At 38.8% G+C, this 17,966-nt stretch overlaps 3 protein-coding genes across 4 annotated transcripts in view; 1 reads left to right on the top strand and 2 right to left on the bottom strand.

Moving 5' to 3' along the window:
* Positions 1-1,294: 1,294 nt before the first annotated feature.
* Positions 1,295-6,120, bottom strand: kdsr (3-ketodihydrosphingosine reductase). The gene is made up of 10 exons (XM_029452767.1): positions 5,600-6,120; positions 4,636-4,725; positions 4,291-4,347; positions 4,083-4,148; positions 3,903-3,998; positions 3,326-3,517; positions 2,965-3,048; positions 2,796-2,879; positions 2,587-2,688; positions 1,295-2,476 (listed from the first exon to the last, which is right to left on the bottom strand). The coding sequence occupies exons 1-10, from the start codon at positions 5,786-5,788 to the stop codon at positions 2,357-2,359; spliced, it is 1,080 nt and encodes a 359-aa protein (XP_029308627.1). The 5' UTR covers positions 5,789-6,120; the 3' UTR covers positions 1,295-2,356.
* Positions 6,121-6,402: 282 nt separating this feature from the next.
* On the bottom strand, positions 6,403-15,345 carry vps4b (vacuolar protein sorting 4 homolog B). 2 transcript variants are annotated; one of them, XM_029452758.1, is made up of 13 exons: positions 15,310-15,345; positions 14,152-14,263; positions 13,690-13,790; positions 11,684-11,795; positions 11,139-11,289; positions 10,939-10,997; positions 10,675-10,794; positions 10,371-10,527; positions 10,119-10,267; positions 8,519-8,600; positions 8,217-8,436; positions 7,972-8,112; positions 6,403-7,880 (listed from the first exon to the last, which is right to left on the bottom strand). In XM_029452758.1, the coding sequence occupies exons 1-13, from the start codon at positions 15,328-15,330 to the stop codon at positions 7,779-7,781; spliced, it is 1,527 nt and encodes a 508-aa protein (XP_029308618.1). In that variant the 5' UTR covers positions 15,331-15,345; the 3' UTR covers positions 6,403-7,778. The 2 variants fall into 2 exon arrangements, with proteins under 2 accessions (XP_029308618.1, XP_029308617.1); XM_029452757.1 differs by lacking the exons at positions 13,690-13,790; positions 14,152-14,263; positions 15,310-15,345 and adding an exon at positions 12,697-12,932.
* A 1,583-nt stretch (positions 15,346-16,928) lies between these two features.
* Positions 16,929-17,966, top strand: part of LOC115021963 (laminin subunit alpha-3-like) — a 53,650-nt gene continuing 52,612 nt past the window's right edge. The window contains 2 exon segments of the mRNA XM_029452707.1: positions 16,929-17,192; positions 17,704-17,856. Of these exon segments, the coding sequence (XP_029308567.1) occupies positions 16,929-17,192; positions 17,704-17,856 (417 nt within the window).

The raw sequence follows: 17,966 nt of genomic DNA, 5'->3' as shown, positions 1-17,966 counted from the left end.
CATGTTCAATACTCATTAAGTATCTGATGATGACACCATTAAATAAGGGGGAAACTAGCGTGACCATTACAGAACTGAAATCTCGACTGCATGTTCCAACATATTGTAAGCATAAGCTTCATTTGCATAGCTTAAAAGTTAAAACAGAAACAGCTTTTATATGGGCTACATGTTCTATCAACTATGTGTTGCTACCTCAAGGTAAAAGAGAACTTTTGAAAGCAATAAATGCACAATTATGAAAAGCTCTTAAGTGCAGGACAGTATGCCTTTAACCAATTTCAAATGAGAACATCATTAAACGTGAGTCATCCATTCTCACGTTCATAACTTGGATTCCTATAAGGCTTCTTTTTGTCATACAAAGACTGGAAATTGACAAAATACGGACAAACAGTTGGCATTTTACACTGAAAAGTATTAAAGATAACGTATTAAATGAACTGGTAAAACCACATGTGGGTTGAGCCACATGGTTCTGTGGGCAGGTCCACTCTTAAAGCATTAGCTTCATCAGTAGTCACATCTTAAGGCTAAGAATGGGTCCCCACACTGCTCCACAGCCTTAACAAACTAAACGCTAACATCAACGAAGCAGCAACATCGAAATAAATCTCAAACAAATGCATTACATCTACAGAAATTGTCTTAACACATTTTGGCACTCAAACATTGGTGTCGAAAAATAATATGTTCTGATTTGTATGCGTTGTATTAAAGTACATCCCCCCGTTTGTGATGGACAGAAGGAAGACTTGCAAGAGTCGACGCTGTACGTTTTCTCCCTCTATATGCAAAATATATGGAAAAACATGTGGTACATACAAGGTTTTTTTCAAGGAGGGAATCGATATTGTCATTTAGGGAGCTGCACAGTCCCAGCTGTGCATGACAGGGTGACAGCAGGTCAAAATCAGAGAGACAGGGATCACATTTCCATGCTCGTCCCTCTACTATTTTAACCTTCATGTAAAACAAATCTCTAGCGCCCTCACTAGACCTACAAGGACATGACTCGAACCAGCAAGTCTTGCCCTGCCCTGACTTACACCACCCCAACAAATGATGGATCCCACTTGGATCTTGACCGGCTGAATATGTGCAATGACACATAAAACTGCGTGTAAAAATGATTTGCTTCCTTTCACATATTTAATGAAAAAAAAATAAAATATTGAACTTGGTCATATTCATAGATGAAAAGTGAAATTACCTGTGCTGGTCTTTTTCCCCCTTCATCTTTTAATTTCATGGTTTGAACCCTTTCAATGAAATAAGATGGGATGCCGAGAAATTAATTTGGTGTGTTTATTCCCGAGACGATAAAATCGAATGGCTTTTTTCTCCCCAGGGGTTTGGCTCAGTCACCACACACACACACACACACACACACACACACACACACACACACACACACACACACACACACACACACACACACACACACACACACACACACACACACACACACACACACACACACACACACACACTTTGAATATTATTATTTTCTGGAAATGATGTTTCTGCATTAGTATAGAAAACACAACACCACACATGCCCTCTCTCTGATATCGCTGAAGAGTACTCTTGTCTCACATCTAGGCTTGGTTCACACACAGAGCACAACAACAAAACACCCCACAACATAAACAAAACACAGAGGGTCACAACAGGTTTCAAACACAGAGGTTATTCAGTGAAAAGGGAAGGTGCTTTGCCTGCAAAGACGTGGTATGAAAAGGTAGAGAAGGGCCTTCTTTAGTGAAAACTGGGAAATTCCTACAAGTTGAACCTACCTTTGTAAAAAACATGAAACAAAATGATAAATGCTGGAAGTTACCATTGTGGTTTTCACTATAGCCCCTGGTGGGAGGGAGTTTCATATTCATTTGGCACAACCAGTCAGACAGACGGTCTGTTGGTTTTCCTCTTTGTGCGAAAAACAAACAAAAAACAGCACTGTGCAAGTGGAGGCCTGACATCTAGTCAATGGTTCACAAAGCCTACCTACTTTAAAAACAGTCTGTGGGATGTTTAGTTTGCCCCCATTCCCTTAAAGTAAGGCTGCTGCCAGCAAAGAAGCAGGTGGACACATTAAACTGAAAAGTCACTGGAATGCTCTGAGAGGATAGACAAATCAAAATGACTGAAGTCTATTGAGGAGTTACATCACTGGACAAGCAAAGAGTAAACATCTGCCACTTTCTTTAATCCCATCTGCTTATTTCAGAAGTACACTCAAAGTCTGGCCTTTCCCCACCTATTGTTGTGCACTTGTACAGCTGGAGGAGGGGATGGGAGGGGTGTGTGTGGAGGAGGAGGGGCATTGGGCTGTGAAGAAGGTAAGGCTGCTCTACTCCCTCTTGTCAGCTACTTTCGGCTGCTCCCTCTGAATCATGCAGCGGCGCACAATGCTGTCAAAACTCCCCAGGTAGAAGAGGGCGATGGTCCGGAATAACCCCATAGTAACAATCTGTACAGACGATAAATTGAGGTTTGCATTTATAAAAGTTCACAATATTAACAGCATCCTGGAGCAGCACTACTCTGATCAATGTGACAATATCATGTCTATGGCTTTACCTGCTGGAGACCTTCTGTGATGGAGGTAACAGGTGACATTCCACAGGTGAGGGCTGATAGCATGTAGCCATCGGGTCCCACAGAGCTGTTGAAGTTGCCCTGCTACAAGAGCAAAAGGAAATAACAAACAGGTAGATTAACAACAGATTATCCATCCACTGGACAAGAGAGACATGGTGGCTCGGTGGCAGGTGAAGAGAATCTCTTACCACTGCATCCCGAACAATGATTTTGGCCACTTGGTCTGGTTGACAAACTCCAGAGGTTTCAGAGATTAATTTGGTCTCTAGAGGCTAGTAGAGGAAAAAACATTATTTAAATAAAGGAGAATTAGTAGGGAAATTATGTTACGGTTTATTGTGCTAAAGAGATGTTTACCTTTGTCTTATTTTCCTCAGCCAGTCCTGGAGTGTCAGTGTCAGGGGGGTAGGCCACAGTCACATAGATATTGTAGGGCTTTATCTGGAGTAGAAGGACAGCAATACTCACTGAACATCATGTCCTACCATTGGACTTTGATAATAACTAACAACAAGAAACATTTTATACAAAAAGCTAATACAATTAAAGTATGAATGCCCCCTATTGATAGGGTTACACCAGCAACGCATCATAAAAGTGGTGGAAAATATAACGAGCTTAATTATTTTAACTTGATTACCATAGCAGCATGTTGGCTTGGTGTGCAAATGAGTATTTGTCTCACTTTGAATTCAAGTGTAAGAGGCCAAAAACTCACCTCCATCTGCAGCGACTCTGCTAAACCCCGCAGGGCAAACTTGGATGGGGAGTAGGCAGTGTATCCAAACAAGCCGATCTGGCCTGCTTGGGAGGACACGAACATGATGCGGCCCATTCTTCGCTCCTTCATGGTGGTTATGACTGCCCGTGTTGGGTAAACGCTGCCCAGGTAATTCACTTCCATCAGTTTCTGTAGGAAACAAGGCCAAAGTTCACACATATTATAACAAGTTGGTAACATGATGGTCTAGATTAAATCACATTTGTCCGATGGATAAAGGCAATATTTTGTGTATATACATAAAATAAAACTATCAGCATTGCTACTCATGAGTGTTCCCATTATAACTTGGAAGCATATGGCCCTACTCAAATACATTTGTTAAATTCATTCAACTATATCCTTTTGATTCTGAAACTTCCTAAATTAGATACGAGCAGTGAATTATTTTTATTTATACGTTTTAAGCACTGTTCAGAGTATCTCATTGACTAAACATAAACAAGACCATGGCCGTGTCTTGGTTAAACTACCTACCTAAACTACCTAACTACCTACTACCTACTTTACCTACTTTGAAACGGTCCACTTCCATGTCCTCAAACTTCCCAGAAACGGATAATCCAGCACAGTTCACTAACATATCAACAGGACCCAGCTTCTCTTGAGCCTGCATGACAGGAAAAAAACACTTCAGCGTTGAATTATTAAAAGAATCCGAGATGCTCCACTGTTGCTAAGAGGGTAACATTACCTGTTTTATCACGCTTTCCACCTGGCTATAGTCACTGGAAACATCCACTGATATGCAAAGCACCACCTAAGTAAGGAATTTGTAGCTGGAATTATGCAATGTATTACAAAATGGCATCTGCTGTTATGCACCATATAAACAAAGTCAGGTGATTTAAAACAATATCTGAAAGTTACATCCATTATTGAAATACATGCTAAACCCAGACCTGTTTGTCATTGATGGCAAATTTCTCCAACTCTTTCTTTGCTTGAAGCAATTTAGCCTAAGGGAAAAAGTGCAAATGTAATCAGTTATTAAAACTTAAGAGTCATCAAATTTCACTAAATGAAAACATGTCAAATCTTCAGAACATCTTCAGGCGAACTGTTTAGCACAAAATAAAACATATTTAGCATGCAAGTGGAGCACATCCTTTACCTGACATGGAGCAAATTAACCTTTAGAATATATTTGACTGTGTTTGACATGAAACGAGTTGGCTGTAACAACAATCAGGTTGTGACTAGGCAAGACACAAAGGAATGATTTGTTGAATGTGGTTTGTGCTGACCTCATCCCGTGCCACCAACGTGATGAATGCTCCTTGTCTGTAGCACTCAACTGCAATGCATTTCCCAATCCCACTTGAGCCTCCTGTCACCTAAAAATTAGAAGATCATTATTCAAAGGTCGTATGGAGTAGCTGACCTGCAACTAGGGCGCAGGTCAACAGGAAACTAAATAATACGTCCATTTAATAAAATGAATAAAGATGTGCAATCCAGTTCTGCTATGGTGTGACCACATCTGCATAATAAAATGAGTCAAACTACACCCTGTTGACAGTTTATTAGGAACACCTATGCAGTCTAATACAACAGGCCCAACAGTTATAATGTGCTGCTTTTGCTGAAACAGGTTTCAGCAGTTTTGATTAAACTTCATTTAAATTTTTCATTTTAGAGGCTGTAGATTGTGGTACTGTTGAACTGTATTTCCTTATACTGACAGGAGTTTCACATGTAGGTCAGCCCTCTGTGACATAACCGTAAAGTTGACAAGTAACTTGTTGAATTGAATATCTCTACAACAGTTTCAACACAACTGGATAATAAAACCTTCATGAGGGTAGGGTTTATAGCCAGAATAAAGTCATTTAGTTGTATCTATACTAAGTGTATTGTCTGGGTTAACCTTATAAACGAGTAACTAGCGCTAAATACATTTGGAAGTTAGCGTTAGCACACAATTAACGTTACTTAACTCACTAATCTATGTGGGCGTGTCACTTTTCATAACTGACAGTTCACAGACGTTATAAATGTAAACAGATAAAAAATAATATATCAATTAAACTTTATGGCTAGTTATTAGCTGCAACGTTTGTGATAATGCAAATGTACATACCATAACCATAAAACTCAGCTAGCTTATAACCTAAAGCTAGCTAAAAAGCTACATTAATAATTGGACGTTAGCAACCGTTACCAGCCTAATTAACGTTTGTAGTCAACCTAGCACTATGGTGTACTTACCACGACGTGGGCCCCGTTCAGTTTCAGAGGTTTGGGACTAATAAGAGGCGATATCATGTATAACAGCAACACAAAGGCAACAATGAAAGCAGCAACTACGAGAAGCATGATGAATGGCAAAAGGAGCCACCAGGAATTGATGAAAAGCCAATCCGTGATCGTTGAGCTCAACCCTTCTTCAGAGGACATGGGTGAAACCTGGCAATCGTTAGCTTGTTTGCTAACTAGCAGGCCAGCTTCTGGGTCCAATAACGGAGCAACGAGGCAGGCGATGGCCCTATAGGGGAATGGCGAAACACAGACCTCGGAGGAGGTGTGGTTCCGGGGTTCAGCAGTGAGTCAAAGATGTGTAACGACCAGGCTAAAGTAGCGCGGTGGACCTTGGCTCCCCGTTACAAAGCGCAGTCTGCATAAACCAAAACAAATCGAACGGTGTACTGCAAACGGACGCTTGACGATCGTACTTGGTACTTGTAGTTCTCAAACTGACAGGGTTTCTGCGGAACCCAAACGCTTCTTGAGTGGGCATTAACAACAACTACCACAATGCAATGCCCCGCTTCCTCATTCGTCGTCTCCGTTTCAGTCGTCAGTTAGCCACACACCCATGCTTCACACCACACCCTCTCTATAGACATCCATGTTTACACCCCACCTAACCAGCCCCTAGCTATGTTGACGTGATCACTAGATTAAAAAAAAAAGGCCTGTTGAAGGATTAAAACAGTTAAAGCTATCTATTTTACATTGTGAAAACTTTTAACCTATATCTCTATTGTTTTTATATTAAAAAAGGAAACAGCTTTTCTTTATGTAGCTATAACTTTTTATTTACATTATTGAAACAAAACAGAAAATCTTATGCATGGGTAACCGCTTCACAAAGAAAAGGATCAAGAGTTGGCTATATGTATAGACATTTACAGTAAAGTAAGAGATATTCCCCATCAAAACTCAAGAGCTTACATGTATTGTGAAAGTATTATACATTTCTTAGTTGTACTGACAACAAACTGGATATATAAGAAGTATGACCAATTAAGAAATAAACCAATAAAAATAAATCTTGCAGCTTCTCTAGAAGGCACATGGTGCACACTGCCACTCATGGCTACATATAGTTCATGCTTGGAGATGCAGTCCTATATTGTTAGGTATACAAGAAGATGATCTCTCCACCTGAGCCATCAGTGTCCAACTCAGTTTTGTTTGATCAAAATTTATAATTTGACTTTATCTTAACATAAGGCTTAGTTGTTTGCAGTTTATATTAAGGATAACCAGCAAGCCTGTGGATAGTAGTGAAAAATATGTACAGTACGTTGTGAAAAAAACAAAACATGAGCTGAGTGCCAAAGCAATTAAAAGCAATTGAGTCCTTGAAAAATTGTAAAATAATGTTGATCTGGCAACATTGGTGATCCACCCTTGTAGCCGTGTTTAATTCAAATGACAAATGAAACAAATACAATTGTCCTTTGTTGTTAGGAAACTGGACTAACAATCTAAAATTTGTACAGGGTTTAATGCAGCTCTCATCCTGAGTATCCGTCTCAAGAACTCTTAAACGTTCACCACCTTGAGACGACATATTTCACCACGACAAATCCTATAAACTCACGCCCCGCTTCACTCCCCCAGCCCAAGATTTATACATTCCACAAAGTACAGTTTACACTATAAAATGCTTGTTTTTTCTTAATATAAAATAGAGGAATACATAAGGGGTATTGTAGTCTAGTGAGATGCATTCTGACTGAAAAATAGGGACACTAGAGCTCGTCCGAACCTAAAATAAATTATCTCCATTTGAATAGCCTTTTTTGCCATAATTGTTGCGTATGTCTGACGTTAGTTTCCCTAAGTTGCTTTGTTGTATTGATTCTTTTATAAAAGGTCAGCTGCAGATGGGAAGTCTTTAATCGTCTTTGGACAATGGTTATATGGAATAAAACTCGGTCCTTCCACTCGTTGCGTGGTTATCAAATTGGCAAAACAACGCAGTAATCTTGTCCACTTATGATAAACCACGAAGCCTGGTGAATGGTAATGATGAGACAGAGAGAGAGAGAGAGAGAGAGAGAGAGAGAGAGAGAGAGAGAGAGAGAAAAAAGGGACAAGGACAGTAAAGTAGAGACAATCACATTTCCTTTGGTTTGGCTTGGCTCAATCATCCCACCTAGCCTTCCTGTCCAAAGTCTGCTGTGAATTTTTTCAGTTTGCCCAGGTCTTGTTCGTTGACTGTTGGCTTTGTGTTGGCCTGAGACCTCAGCATGTCAGACTGAAAAGAGGAAAAATAAATTACTACATGATATTAAAGCGAGGACTCAACTATACAATTACATTACCAATTTAGCATTTTTTATCCTTACCATGCATACTACAGGTTCCAATAGCTTCTCCCCAGGTACATCCATCCATGTCATTTCAATCGCGTTGGGATCGCCAGGTGAGCAAGGAGTCAATTGGTCATCTTCTAAAATGTTGGGGTCATCTCTTGATGGACCTCGTACCTTATTTAAAACATAATATAAGAGAGGAAATGAAAGTGATAATTAGTCAACTATAATTGTTACACTTAAGCATAAAACGGAGACAGATATTTTAAAAGACGTACCCGTTTGAAGTGGGTTGCTGACTGGACCTTTCGAACAGGCTGCATTAGAGCGTCTCTGACAATGACACTGATATCTGCTCCAGAGTATCCATTTGTCTTTTTGCCCAGAGTGACAAAGTCAGTCTCGTTGAGACTGTTGGGGGTCGAGCCCAGATGGAGCTTGAACATGAAGGAGCGGGCGTGCTCTTCAGGCAGCGGTATGTAGATCCTCTTCTCAAATCTGAGAGTATTATTGGTGTACAGTCAGTCAAGGTGAATGACAACGTGAATACTAACAACTTTCACCAAATAACAACTTTTACCTTCTTCTGATGGCTGAGTCTAGGGTCCACGGGATATTTGTTGCCCCAAGTACCAGAACTCCTTCATTGTCATTCCCCACACCTGCAAAACAAAAAAGTCCAGGTAAGTACACACTTGTATACTATATCTAAACAATGGTACTCTGGTGCTTTCAATGACACCTGACCACACATTACTTTACAGGGCAGCTGTCATAAAATATAGAAATGGGATGAGCTGATTTCTTGTGTTCAACACTTAAGAAACATTGTTACACAATTCTGGATCAAAATGAGATTATTACAAATCTGATTATTAGTGGTTTTCTACAGTGTTTTATCGCAGATGTGTGCCAACTCGTCTGAATCAAAAAAACACCTCTACAAACATCATAAAAAGCAATACACTTGAAGTTAACTATTAAGCTTTAAGGTAAAGAGCACAGACGTATCACATCTTTAATGAGTGTGGCTATAGTTTAGGCGGTCGCCTGCAGACTAGTTTGATCATGACTCAACAGATGAAACGTGTCAGGATCTGGGTGGATTACGACCTCTGCTCAACAATTTCCTGGGGGGAAACCTCGTTATTGCAAATTGAGTCTGCACTTACAAGGAGTAAGGGTATGAAATTTTCAGAAATAACAATTGAAGGAAAGATCAATATTGACTATAGATAAGCAACCTTCACCATCGTATCACTTATTGTACGACTGCCTTGTTTGTTTTTTTTTACAATATTATATAATTTTTCTTCCTCCAGTTGGATTTCCTAAACATGAATCCATTATTGAAAAAAACACGTGTAGCTCTATTATTCACTTGAAAAGGGATGTAGTTTAATCGTTTACTTTAGCTTAAATAGGGAGAAAGTGGCTAATATTTTCTTTTACTTTTAAAAAGGTCACTGCTGCCAAAAAGGGTTTTCGTCGATAAACTATGTTGCACTTCCGGCCACACCTCGATCAGTGACATCACAGCGAGTGTTTTCTGCTCACCTATCAGAGAGCATATCTGCCGTGACATGCATTTAGGGGTGTGACCATATCAGCACGCTGTAAACTTTGATTCAGTATAGAGCCCTGCACTCACAATGCTCTGCCCCGTGGGATTCATTGGTCAGCTAACATTTCAATTGTTAGGAACAAGTTAACAGGGAGAAGTAAAGAGAAGTCTGTCCACTGCCCTGCTCTTGAACAAACCTTATGATAAACAAAAAGACATTAATCTTAAAGTTTTGCCATTGGACCCAACAACCCAAAATATTTTTTACACTCTAGTCACCCAGCTATAATATTTTCCTATGCAGAGCTAGTTTCATTTCTGATACATTTGTCTACCCTATGCCATGTAACAATGATTCAAGTGAAAATGTGGGATGCATAAAGAAAATGAAAGTGTTGCTTCATTTAGTGCACAAACAAATTTTCTACTCAAACTGCCATTTTAGAACCCCTAACCGCAATCATTCTACAGAACATAGCTGAAAACTTCACTTTTATATTTCATATTTTTATACTATTTAACAGTAAAATTGGGGACAGTTTAACATACAAAACTAAAAGACTACATTTAAATTTATTTAAATGACAAAATAATTGTTTTGGCTCATCAGACTTACCCTGCATCTGAACCAGGAACTCTGTTTTGATACGGCGAGCAGCCTCACTCTCGTTCTCACTTCTTGAGCCACACAGGGAGTCGATCTCATCAATGAAGATGATAGAAGGCTTGTGTTCCCTGGCAAGGCTAAAAAGATTTTTCACCAACCTGCGAAGGAAAAGGGAAGTTTAAGAAATAAAAAAAAAAGCAAAAAGGCAGTATATTTTATGCTTCATTTATGCTTTTGTGGATTACTCTTAATATGACTTACTTTTCACTCTCTCCCAGCCATTTGGAGACAAGGTCAGATGAGGAGATGGAGAAGAAGGTTGAGTTGTTTGCCTCTGTGGCAACAGCTTTAGCCAGATAGGACTTTCCTGTACCTGGAGGTCCAAAGAGCAAGATCCCTCTCCATGGAGTTCTCTTTCCTGTCAGTCAAGCAAAAAAGGTAATTTAGGCTATAGTGTCACCAAAAACCATTAAATGCACTCTGGCGGTTCCAAGCAACATAGATGTTGGCTTCTGTCATTTAATAGCAAAGTAATGAAGCCTTCTTTTTAATTACGATTTAATACCTGTGAAAAGATGGGGGAATTTGATCGGCAGAATAACAGCTTCTTTCAGTGCCTCCTTGGCTCCCTCTAAACCAGCAACATCGTTCCATTTGATGTTTGGTTTCTCCATAACAATTGCACCTGCAAAAAAATAACATACTTAATTTCTGAGGAATCTAAATAATGTCTGATTTATGACAGACTACATGTAACAAAATCACAAGAAATAAACAAATAGAACATCTGCAGAAGGCCCAATGGTCCTCAAAAAGGAATATAACAAACCTGAGAGTTGATTTTGAAACTTCTTTTTCTCTGGATCATCACCTTCATCGCTTTCATTCCTGGAAACAAAAACATATTATTAAAAACATATATAAAATTTTGTCGACATATCAAGTACAAAATAATGCATTATATCAAAGCAACACTGATTTTCCATCCAGGTCTGAATGGCATCCCATCTGCCCCACCCATAAACACACCCTTTGTCATCGGACTGTGACTCTTTGACAGGCTTAGCGGGAGGAGCATTTTCTTTCTTCTTTAGATACTCCTTCAACTTCTCTGCTCTGTCCAAGTATTCGGCACATTTTGCCCGGATGCTCTGTTTAGCTTTGTCACTCTGTGCTTCATCTGTGAGGAATAACAACAAAAGAGGTACACAAAAATCGGAATCAGAATCGGAATATTATTTATTGCCATATAAGTTTCCCTACAAGGAATTTGCTGTGGTACGTAGGTGCTAATCGTCAGATATATAAAAACTTAACAATATAAACAAAATGATTTCAAGGTTGAGTATTTGTTGCTAAAAGATTTCACATTTAACAAATATCACTCGTTTTAATTATTCTTGCTATCACAGATGTTATGACAGTGTAAAGAATAACTTGCATGTAATTTTGAGAGATATGAAACCACTCTTAAACAGATTATTATCACATTGTGATTCCTATTGTGGCTAACAGCTGTGATTATCACTAAGGACACTATAGACTTAATGCCAATGTGCTGTCTTATTCCTTACATTTCACCACATGGAGGAAGTACTGAACAGCAGCCTGGTAAAGACGCAGAGCCTCCTCGTATTTCTGAGCTTTATCCTCCTGAGCCGCCTTGCTGGCAAGATCAATGGCTTTCTAAAATAAAAGAGACACATAACAATGTTAGTGATATTAACATGTACAGGTTCTACAATTGATGAAAAGAACAGACAGCTGTGTGAGGTTAATGACTTTGAATTATGAAAGAGTCAGGACACCATCAAAACAAAAATGACAAATGTAACGTTAAGTGGAAAAGTTAGGAAATTAACTAAATGACAAATACTACATAGTGAATATGTCAGTCGCAGGCCACCTTTCTATATACGTTTACCGTAATCTACTAGCAATATGTGAAGATCAGATTTAAAGCTACACCAGTCTTGTGTGATGACACTACGCAACACCGAGTGAACCTGAATTTGAATGCAATCTTTCACTTCCCTTTGGTTACCGTCGGTATACAATATGTAACTATAACACAATTTGTACTTGTAACACAACCTCTACAGAATATAGCATTAACAATGTTGCTTTCCATTTGAAGTGGGTGTCTTTTTTAGAGGCCAAATACAAACAGTTAGCTAGCTAGCAACATTAATCCCATTAGCTAGGTGTCGTGTTCGTCAATACAGGCTCACGCTAATGTTATACGGCAATTGCCACAACTGCGTAAACTGTAACAAAGGGAAAAAACATCATATATAACACTTATGGGCCACAATGTCACATGTTGTTAGTCTTTGTTGTTCACAAGTTAACTGCCGTATCAATGCCTGTTAGCTAACCATGCTAATCAGCAGCTAATGTTACAAACGTTACGCTATTTTACACAGTCGAAAGCATTTATACCGAACACCACTCAACAAAACAAGGTCAGACGTATCGTATAATCACCAACTAGGACATTATTTCCAGTTTAGTCCAAGATGTGAACATCTTTGTTAGCTTATTTACGCATTTTAGCTAGCCCTGGGGTTTGTCCTCCTCAACTTACCTGTAAATTATTGTTGGTAGCCATAATGGCTGATCACTTGTCCAATAATCGAAACGAATGTAACACCGCCGTGAGGAAACACCTTTTAAATACTCTGCTTTAGAATTTAACCATACAAGTAGACTGTTAACACGACAATCGAGGTTTAATGAAGCTTGTTTTCGTTTCTGAGATCGCTCCCGAGTCCGATCAAGTAGGAAACTTCCGCATTGAAAAGTCGATACTCGCGTGCACGGAATGTGATGACGTCAAGACGCAGCCTCCGTAGGCCACAATTCAGATTACATTACTGCGTTTTTACTGATAAAAACAATTCGATTGCTTGTTTTTTAAACTACAAAGTAAAGATAAAGGATCAATTAGCAGTACATTTTCCTCTCAATAGTGTTACCCTAGTCATACTTTACAATTTTTTTATTTTACATTACATTACAGGTAATTTAGCAGACGCTCTTATCCAGAGCGATTTACAGTGAACTAATTACAGGGACAGTCTCCCTGGAGTAACTCAGGGTTAAGTGCCTTGCTCAGGGGCAGCCCTGGTATTGAACTCACAACCATCTGGTGTTCTGTTTGGAAGCCTTACTACTAGACCACTGCCATCACAACCCTTCTTCTTATTTGCCTATCATCTGGCTTGATATGTGCCTACTTTAAGTATATTTTGATGCTGATACATGTACTTATACTTAAGTAAGAGTTTGAATGTAAGCATTTTCTGTAACATAGTATTTCTACACTGTAGTATTGCTATATTTACTTAAGTAAAATATCTGAATACTTCTTCCACCATTGGTGAATTATCTATCATCTACACAGTATCAGGCATTTGAATTGAGTCTTGAATTAGATGGAAAAATAATAATCAAAAAGTCCAGTCTTGCTGCAGCACATCAACACCGTTATGAATTTAAAACATTACTCTGATTCTGGCATCATGGAATATAATATCGATATTTATAAAACAAATATGTATTTAACTTCTATAACAACCTCTTTAATCACAAGATACTCCTGTAGTTCTTCCACTCTGTCCAGGTACTGTTTACATTGATCTCTGATCTTCTGGTTGCCATCTTTACCCTGGGGCTCACCTGATGAGAAGGAGAACATTTATTTAAAAGCATTCTGTAATGTTGTTTTTTTTTGTTACGAACATTTTATAGACATTTTATAAACTACGTATCGTACCAAGTTATAAGGATGACACAACTTAACATTCACACACACACACACACACACACACACACAAACACACACACACACACACACACACACACACACACACACACACACACACACACACACACACACACACACACACACACACACATAGAAGCTAATTGGTCTATCAAGCAATGACAGTGATGCACTCTTGTACAAGCTGTTAGAATGACCTGAAATGTCTCATGATGTGTAATTAGATGCATTTTGTTTGCAGACATAGTGACGCACGTTTTACAATGTGCAGAAAGTACTTGACAGCATGTTGGTAGGAGCGGATGGCCTCCTCATAGTTCCCAGCCTGGTCTTCCTCTGAGGCCTTCTGTGCTATGACAATAGCTTTCTAAAAGAGGAAATAAACTAATATTTCAGATGCTATCACATTTTATGTTTTTACTGATATCACTACAGGAAAGAGTCTGAAAGTAAAGAAAGTAATTAAGTATGGTTATGTTGTAATACTAATGGAAATTAGTACCATATTATAAACAAATCATAATCATTTTCCTCTGGAAGTCCTCTGGAGCTAGTGCTGAAATGATGAATCAACTAATTGAGTAGTTCACAGACAAATTCATTAATTCCACATTTGGTAATCCAGTCATTTTAGTTATTTATTGTGTAATAATAGACCTTGTTCACAGCAGGGGTTTTGACGGAAAAGCACAAGTATAATTAATAACATTAATCATGGCTAAGTGTTCCAGTCATGCTACAATACCAGAGCCCTGAAACTTATTTTACCACAATTAACTGTGTCCAACTACCTTCAGTTTTATGGTGATTTTGTGTATTAAAACAAGTTAAGAGCAAACTATCTACTTGACATTTGCTTTAGCAGATTGAGCGTTAACGTTTAAAAATATATATATATTAGAAGAGGGTCTATTAGAGTACTGGTACCTGCTATTTTGACCAATCAAATACGACTGCACAGCATATCAGATATCTATCTAAATCTAAACGAATCAGATTACAGATAGAAACTTGAGGTTAGTCTCATTCCCTGTTTAAACATTAAATACACTGTGAATGAATACTTTCACAGACTGCCATTGAATCTGTGGACTTGATGTGAATCACTATTTTTGGTCAATAATTGGATTTCAGTCGCCTCACGCAGAAACAGAACTAGTCTATTGACACAAAATATCCTGCATTCAAATGAAGAACTGCTTATTCTGTTATAGTTTAATACACATCTATTTAAATTAAACTCACAAGACCCGTAGCGATACTTAGATTGAGCGTTTGTCAAAATGAAACCTGTCAGATTGTATTCAGGGAATAGTCTACGCTCGGTTTTGGTTTCTATCCGAGGTACTACTCTTGTTACACTCCACTCCATCGACAAACGAGGAGCTTCTTAAAAATAGTTATTCGTCCTACCTGTAATTTTGTAGGCTCCATGCGGAGTCCTTTGAGAATAAAAACACAACAGATTCAGGTTATGTTTACCCAGCCTTATGTCACCGCTCAACAAGTTCCTGTTTGCTTATTACTCCCTCAGCGATGACAAGTCGCCTGCCCAGTCCAAGGAATGGCAACAATGTCGCGACGCGGAGTCACGATGCTTAATTGTTGTCGTGCAGGTTTCAAAGACAACACAAGTTGCTGAGCCATTGTATTAATGACCCAAATAGAAACAGCTGTATCAGAATTATGTAATTACTAGCTTTCACTGAGAATCATTTTGGTACTGTAGTATTAACCAACAACAATATATATAAAGTGAGACAAACAAAAAGAGTTTGTTTAATTGTAACACAATATAGCAGCTCTTCTTTCAAAAGGCCAAGTGACATGTAAAACCGGAGTCTTCAGTAGTGTGGCTGTGCGCGATATAAAAATCAACGTCACCAATGCTTCTCGTGTGATGCCTGTTTACTCCACTAGAGGTCGCCCCGAGATCATTGTAGAAGGACACACGATGTTAAGACCCTGCAAACCCACTGGTGGGGTACTTCACATGTTTGGGGCTCTGCTCATGCTATAATACTATACTTTAATATCAAAACTTAAACATATGTACAATTATATAATAATAATAATAATAATAAGACTTTTATTATTTATTTTTTTAGAGTATGCAGTATGTAGGCTATATAAGCTTTCTTAACCATCTTTAAAAGTTCAAGTTTAAACTTCAGTATTTGTTCATATGCAGGTTACATACATATATATAGAGGGTCAACGGCACAATGACATGTTTTAACGAGAGAACGGTTCAGCCCAGCAATAAAACTAGTTCCATATAAGAGCACTAGTCATATAAAAGATAAATAACATTAATAAGATAGAAAGACAATGATAAGATAAAGTGACATAAGTAGTAAGATAAAAAGTGATGACATAAATAAAATATAGTACTATATACATATAGTGACATGAAAACATGGCACCATATACATATATGAAAAAAGAGGATTGAAATGGCAGAATACATCTCACCGTCACTATAATACAGTGTCTATGTTAAATGACATGCATAAACATTATCAAAGTGATTCCTTGATTCCTTGAAGGATGATTGTAAACATTTTTTTTTTACATATAATGACTATGCATGTAAAATACAAGTTAGGGGTTTGTATGTTTAAACTTAGACAAGAGATATTTTTCATGAGGAAATGAAAGAAAAGGGACAAAAGAGCTGTGATACGCAGTGTGAACTGTGATAGGAGACCTTCGGCCCCACTCACTAGATTAGCATCGAGCTCAGACCGTCGACAGCCTGACACCTGATAGCTCCAGTGTGGCGCACATTTTGGTCAGGAAGACGGAAAGCTGGCATTGTTAGTTTGGAAACATGCGGCGGAAAGAGAGCACACCTTCAACAGTAGAAGACCAACTTAAAGCTTTGTCATTGACATTAGTGGAGTCCTACTGAAAGAGCCTCGCGCGTAACTCTCGCAGCCCCTTGGGCGCATTTCATGGAGATCTATAGATGACAAGACCTGCACACTGCGGGTTGCTCTCGGCATCTACAGGGATCTTCAAAGTGGAACATGGCAAGAGGGATGAGAGGAGCTCATCTCCTCGCTGTTTTTTTTACCATTTCAATAACACTTTTCAGGGACGCAGATGGACAAGGAATCTTTAATGACTTAACAGGTTTTAGTTTGAGTCCTCCGTATTTTAACCTCGCTGATGTGTCTAGTATCTCTGCCACAGCAACCTGCGGACAGGATGAGGCTGGGACACCGAGATATGAATTATACTGTAAACTTGTCGGAGGACCGAACTACGGACTTCTTTCTCAAAATATTCAGGTAAGAAAAAGCTGGATGAAATCTCACTGACGCTTTCGGTCCGTGCGTAAAAAGTCAAAAATACATGCAGACAGATTGTGGTTGGATACATATAGTAAACAATAAGTTAAATTCAATATATAATTATTGACAGAAAGTACATGTACCTGTTTCTATTAATATGGCCTCTTAATGTTGTGTTTCTTTGTAAAATCTAAACAATTCTGCCATATGGCCATACATAGTTTTACACAATTGTAGTAATGTAAATGGAAATGGAATTCCCTTTCAAAAGTGGTCTTGTCCCTGCACGAGTTCTTCTGAAGGGCACTCCATCACAGCAGTTTGACATGGACATGCAAAAACTTCTGTCTTAACTTAAGATTTGCTTGTGGTTGCAATATTTTTCATATCTGCATTAGGTTAGTTATTTACCAGTGCCTGCCTCCTCCATTATAAATCCTGCACAGTGATTTTCTGCAAATATTTGGGTGTGTATGTCTCTGAATACCAACCATTTGACACTATTTAGGGTCAGTACTGTGACTACTGCAACGCCATTGACCCAAACAAAGCCCACCCGGTTACTAACGCTATCGATGGGACAGAGCGGTGGTGGCAGAGCCCTCCTCTCTCCAGCGGCCTGGGCAACAACGAAGTGAATGTTACCCTGGACCTTGGGCAGGTGAGATTATCATACCTTACACTGCTATGAACAGCTGTTTACCTGCCGCTACCTGCAGTGTGAATGATGATTGCTGTGTGGTGACATTAAAATATAGCACTTGGATGTTA

The sequence above is a fragment of the Cottoperca gobio genome, chromosome 17, assembly GCF_900634415.1.
Source record: "Cottoperca gobio chromosome 17, fCotGob3.1, whole genome shotgun sequence".
Classification (NCBI taxonomy): Eukaryota; Metazoa; Chordata; class Actinopteri; order Perciformes; family Bovichtidae; genus Cottoperca; species Cottoperca gobio.
Note: the sequence above shows the minus strand (reverse complement) of the source record. Positions and strands in the feature narration are given on the sequence as shown.

Bases quoted from the DNA above. Each gene is read 5' to 3' on its own strand.
- kdsr (XM_029452767.1), bottom strand. From the start codon at position 5,788: ATGTCCTCTGAAGAAGGGTTGAGCTCAACGATCACGGATTGGCTTTTC. The intron at 3,518-3,902 runs GTAGGTAAAGTA...TGTTTCCTACAG, and splicing joins TGGAAGTGGACCGTTTCAAA to AAACTGATGGAAGTGAATTA. The intron at 2,689-2,795 runs GTAAGAGATTCT...TTGCTCTTGTAG, and splicing joins TCATTGTTCGGGATGCAGTG to CAGGGCAACTTCAACAGCTC.
- vps4b (XM_029452758.1), bottom strand. From the start codon at position 15,330: ATGGAGCCTACAAAATTACAG. The intron at 11,796-13,689 runs GTTGTTATAGAA...CTTTTATTTTAG, and splicing joins AGTATCTTGTGATTAAAGAG to AAAGCCATTGATCTTGCCAG. The intron at 7,881-7,971 runs GTAAGGATAAAA...TCCTCTTTTCAG, and splicing joins TGGAACCTGTAGTATGCATG to TCTGACATGCTGAGGTCTCA.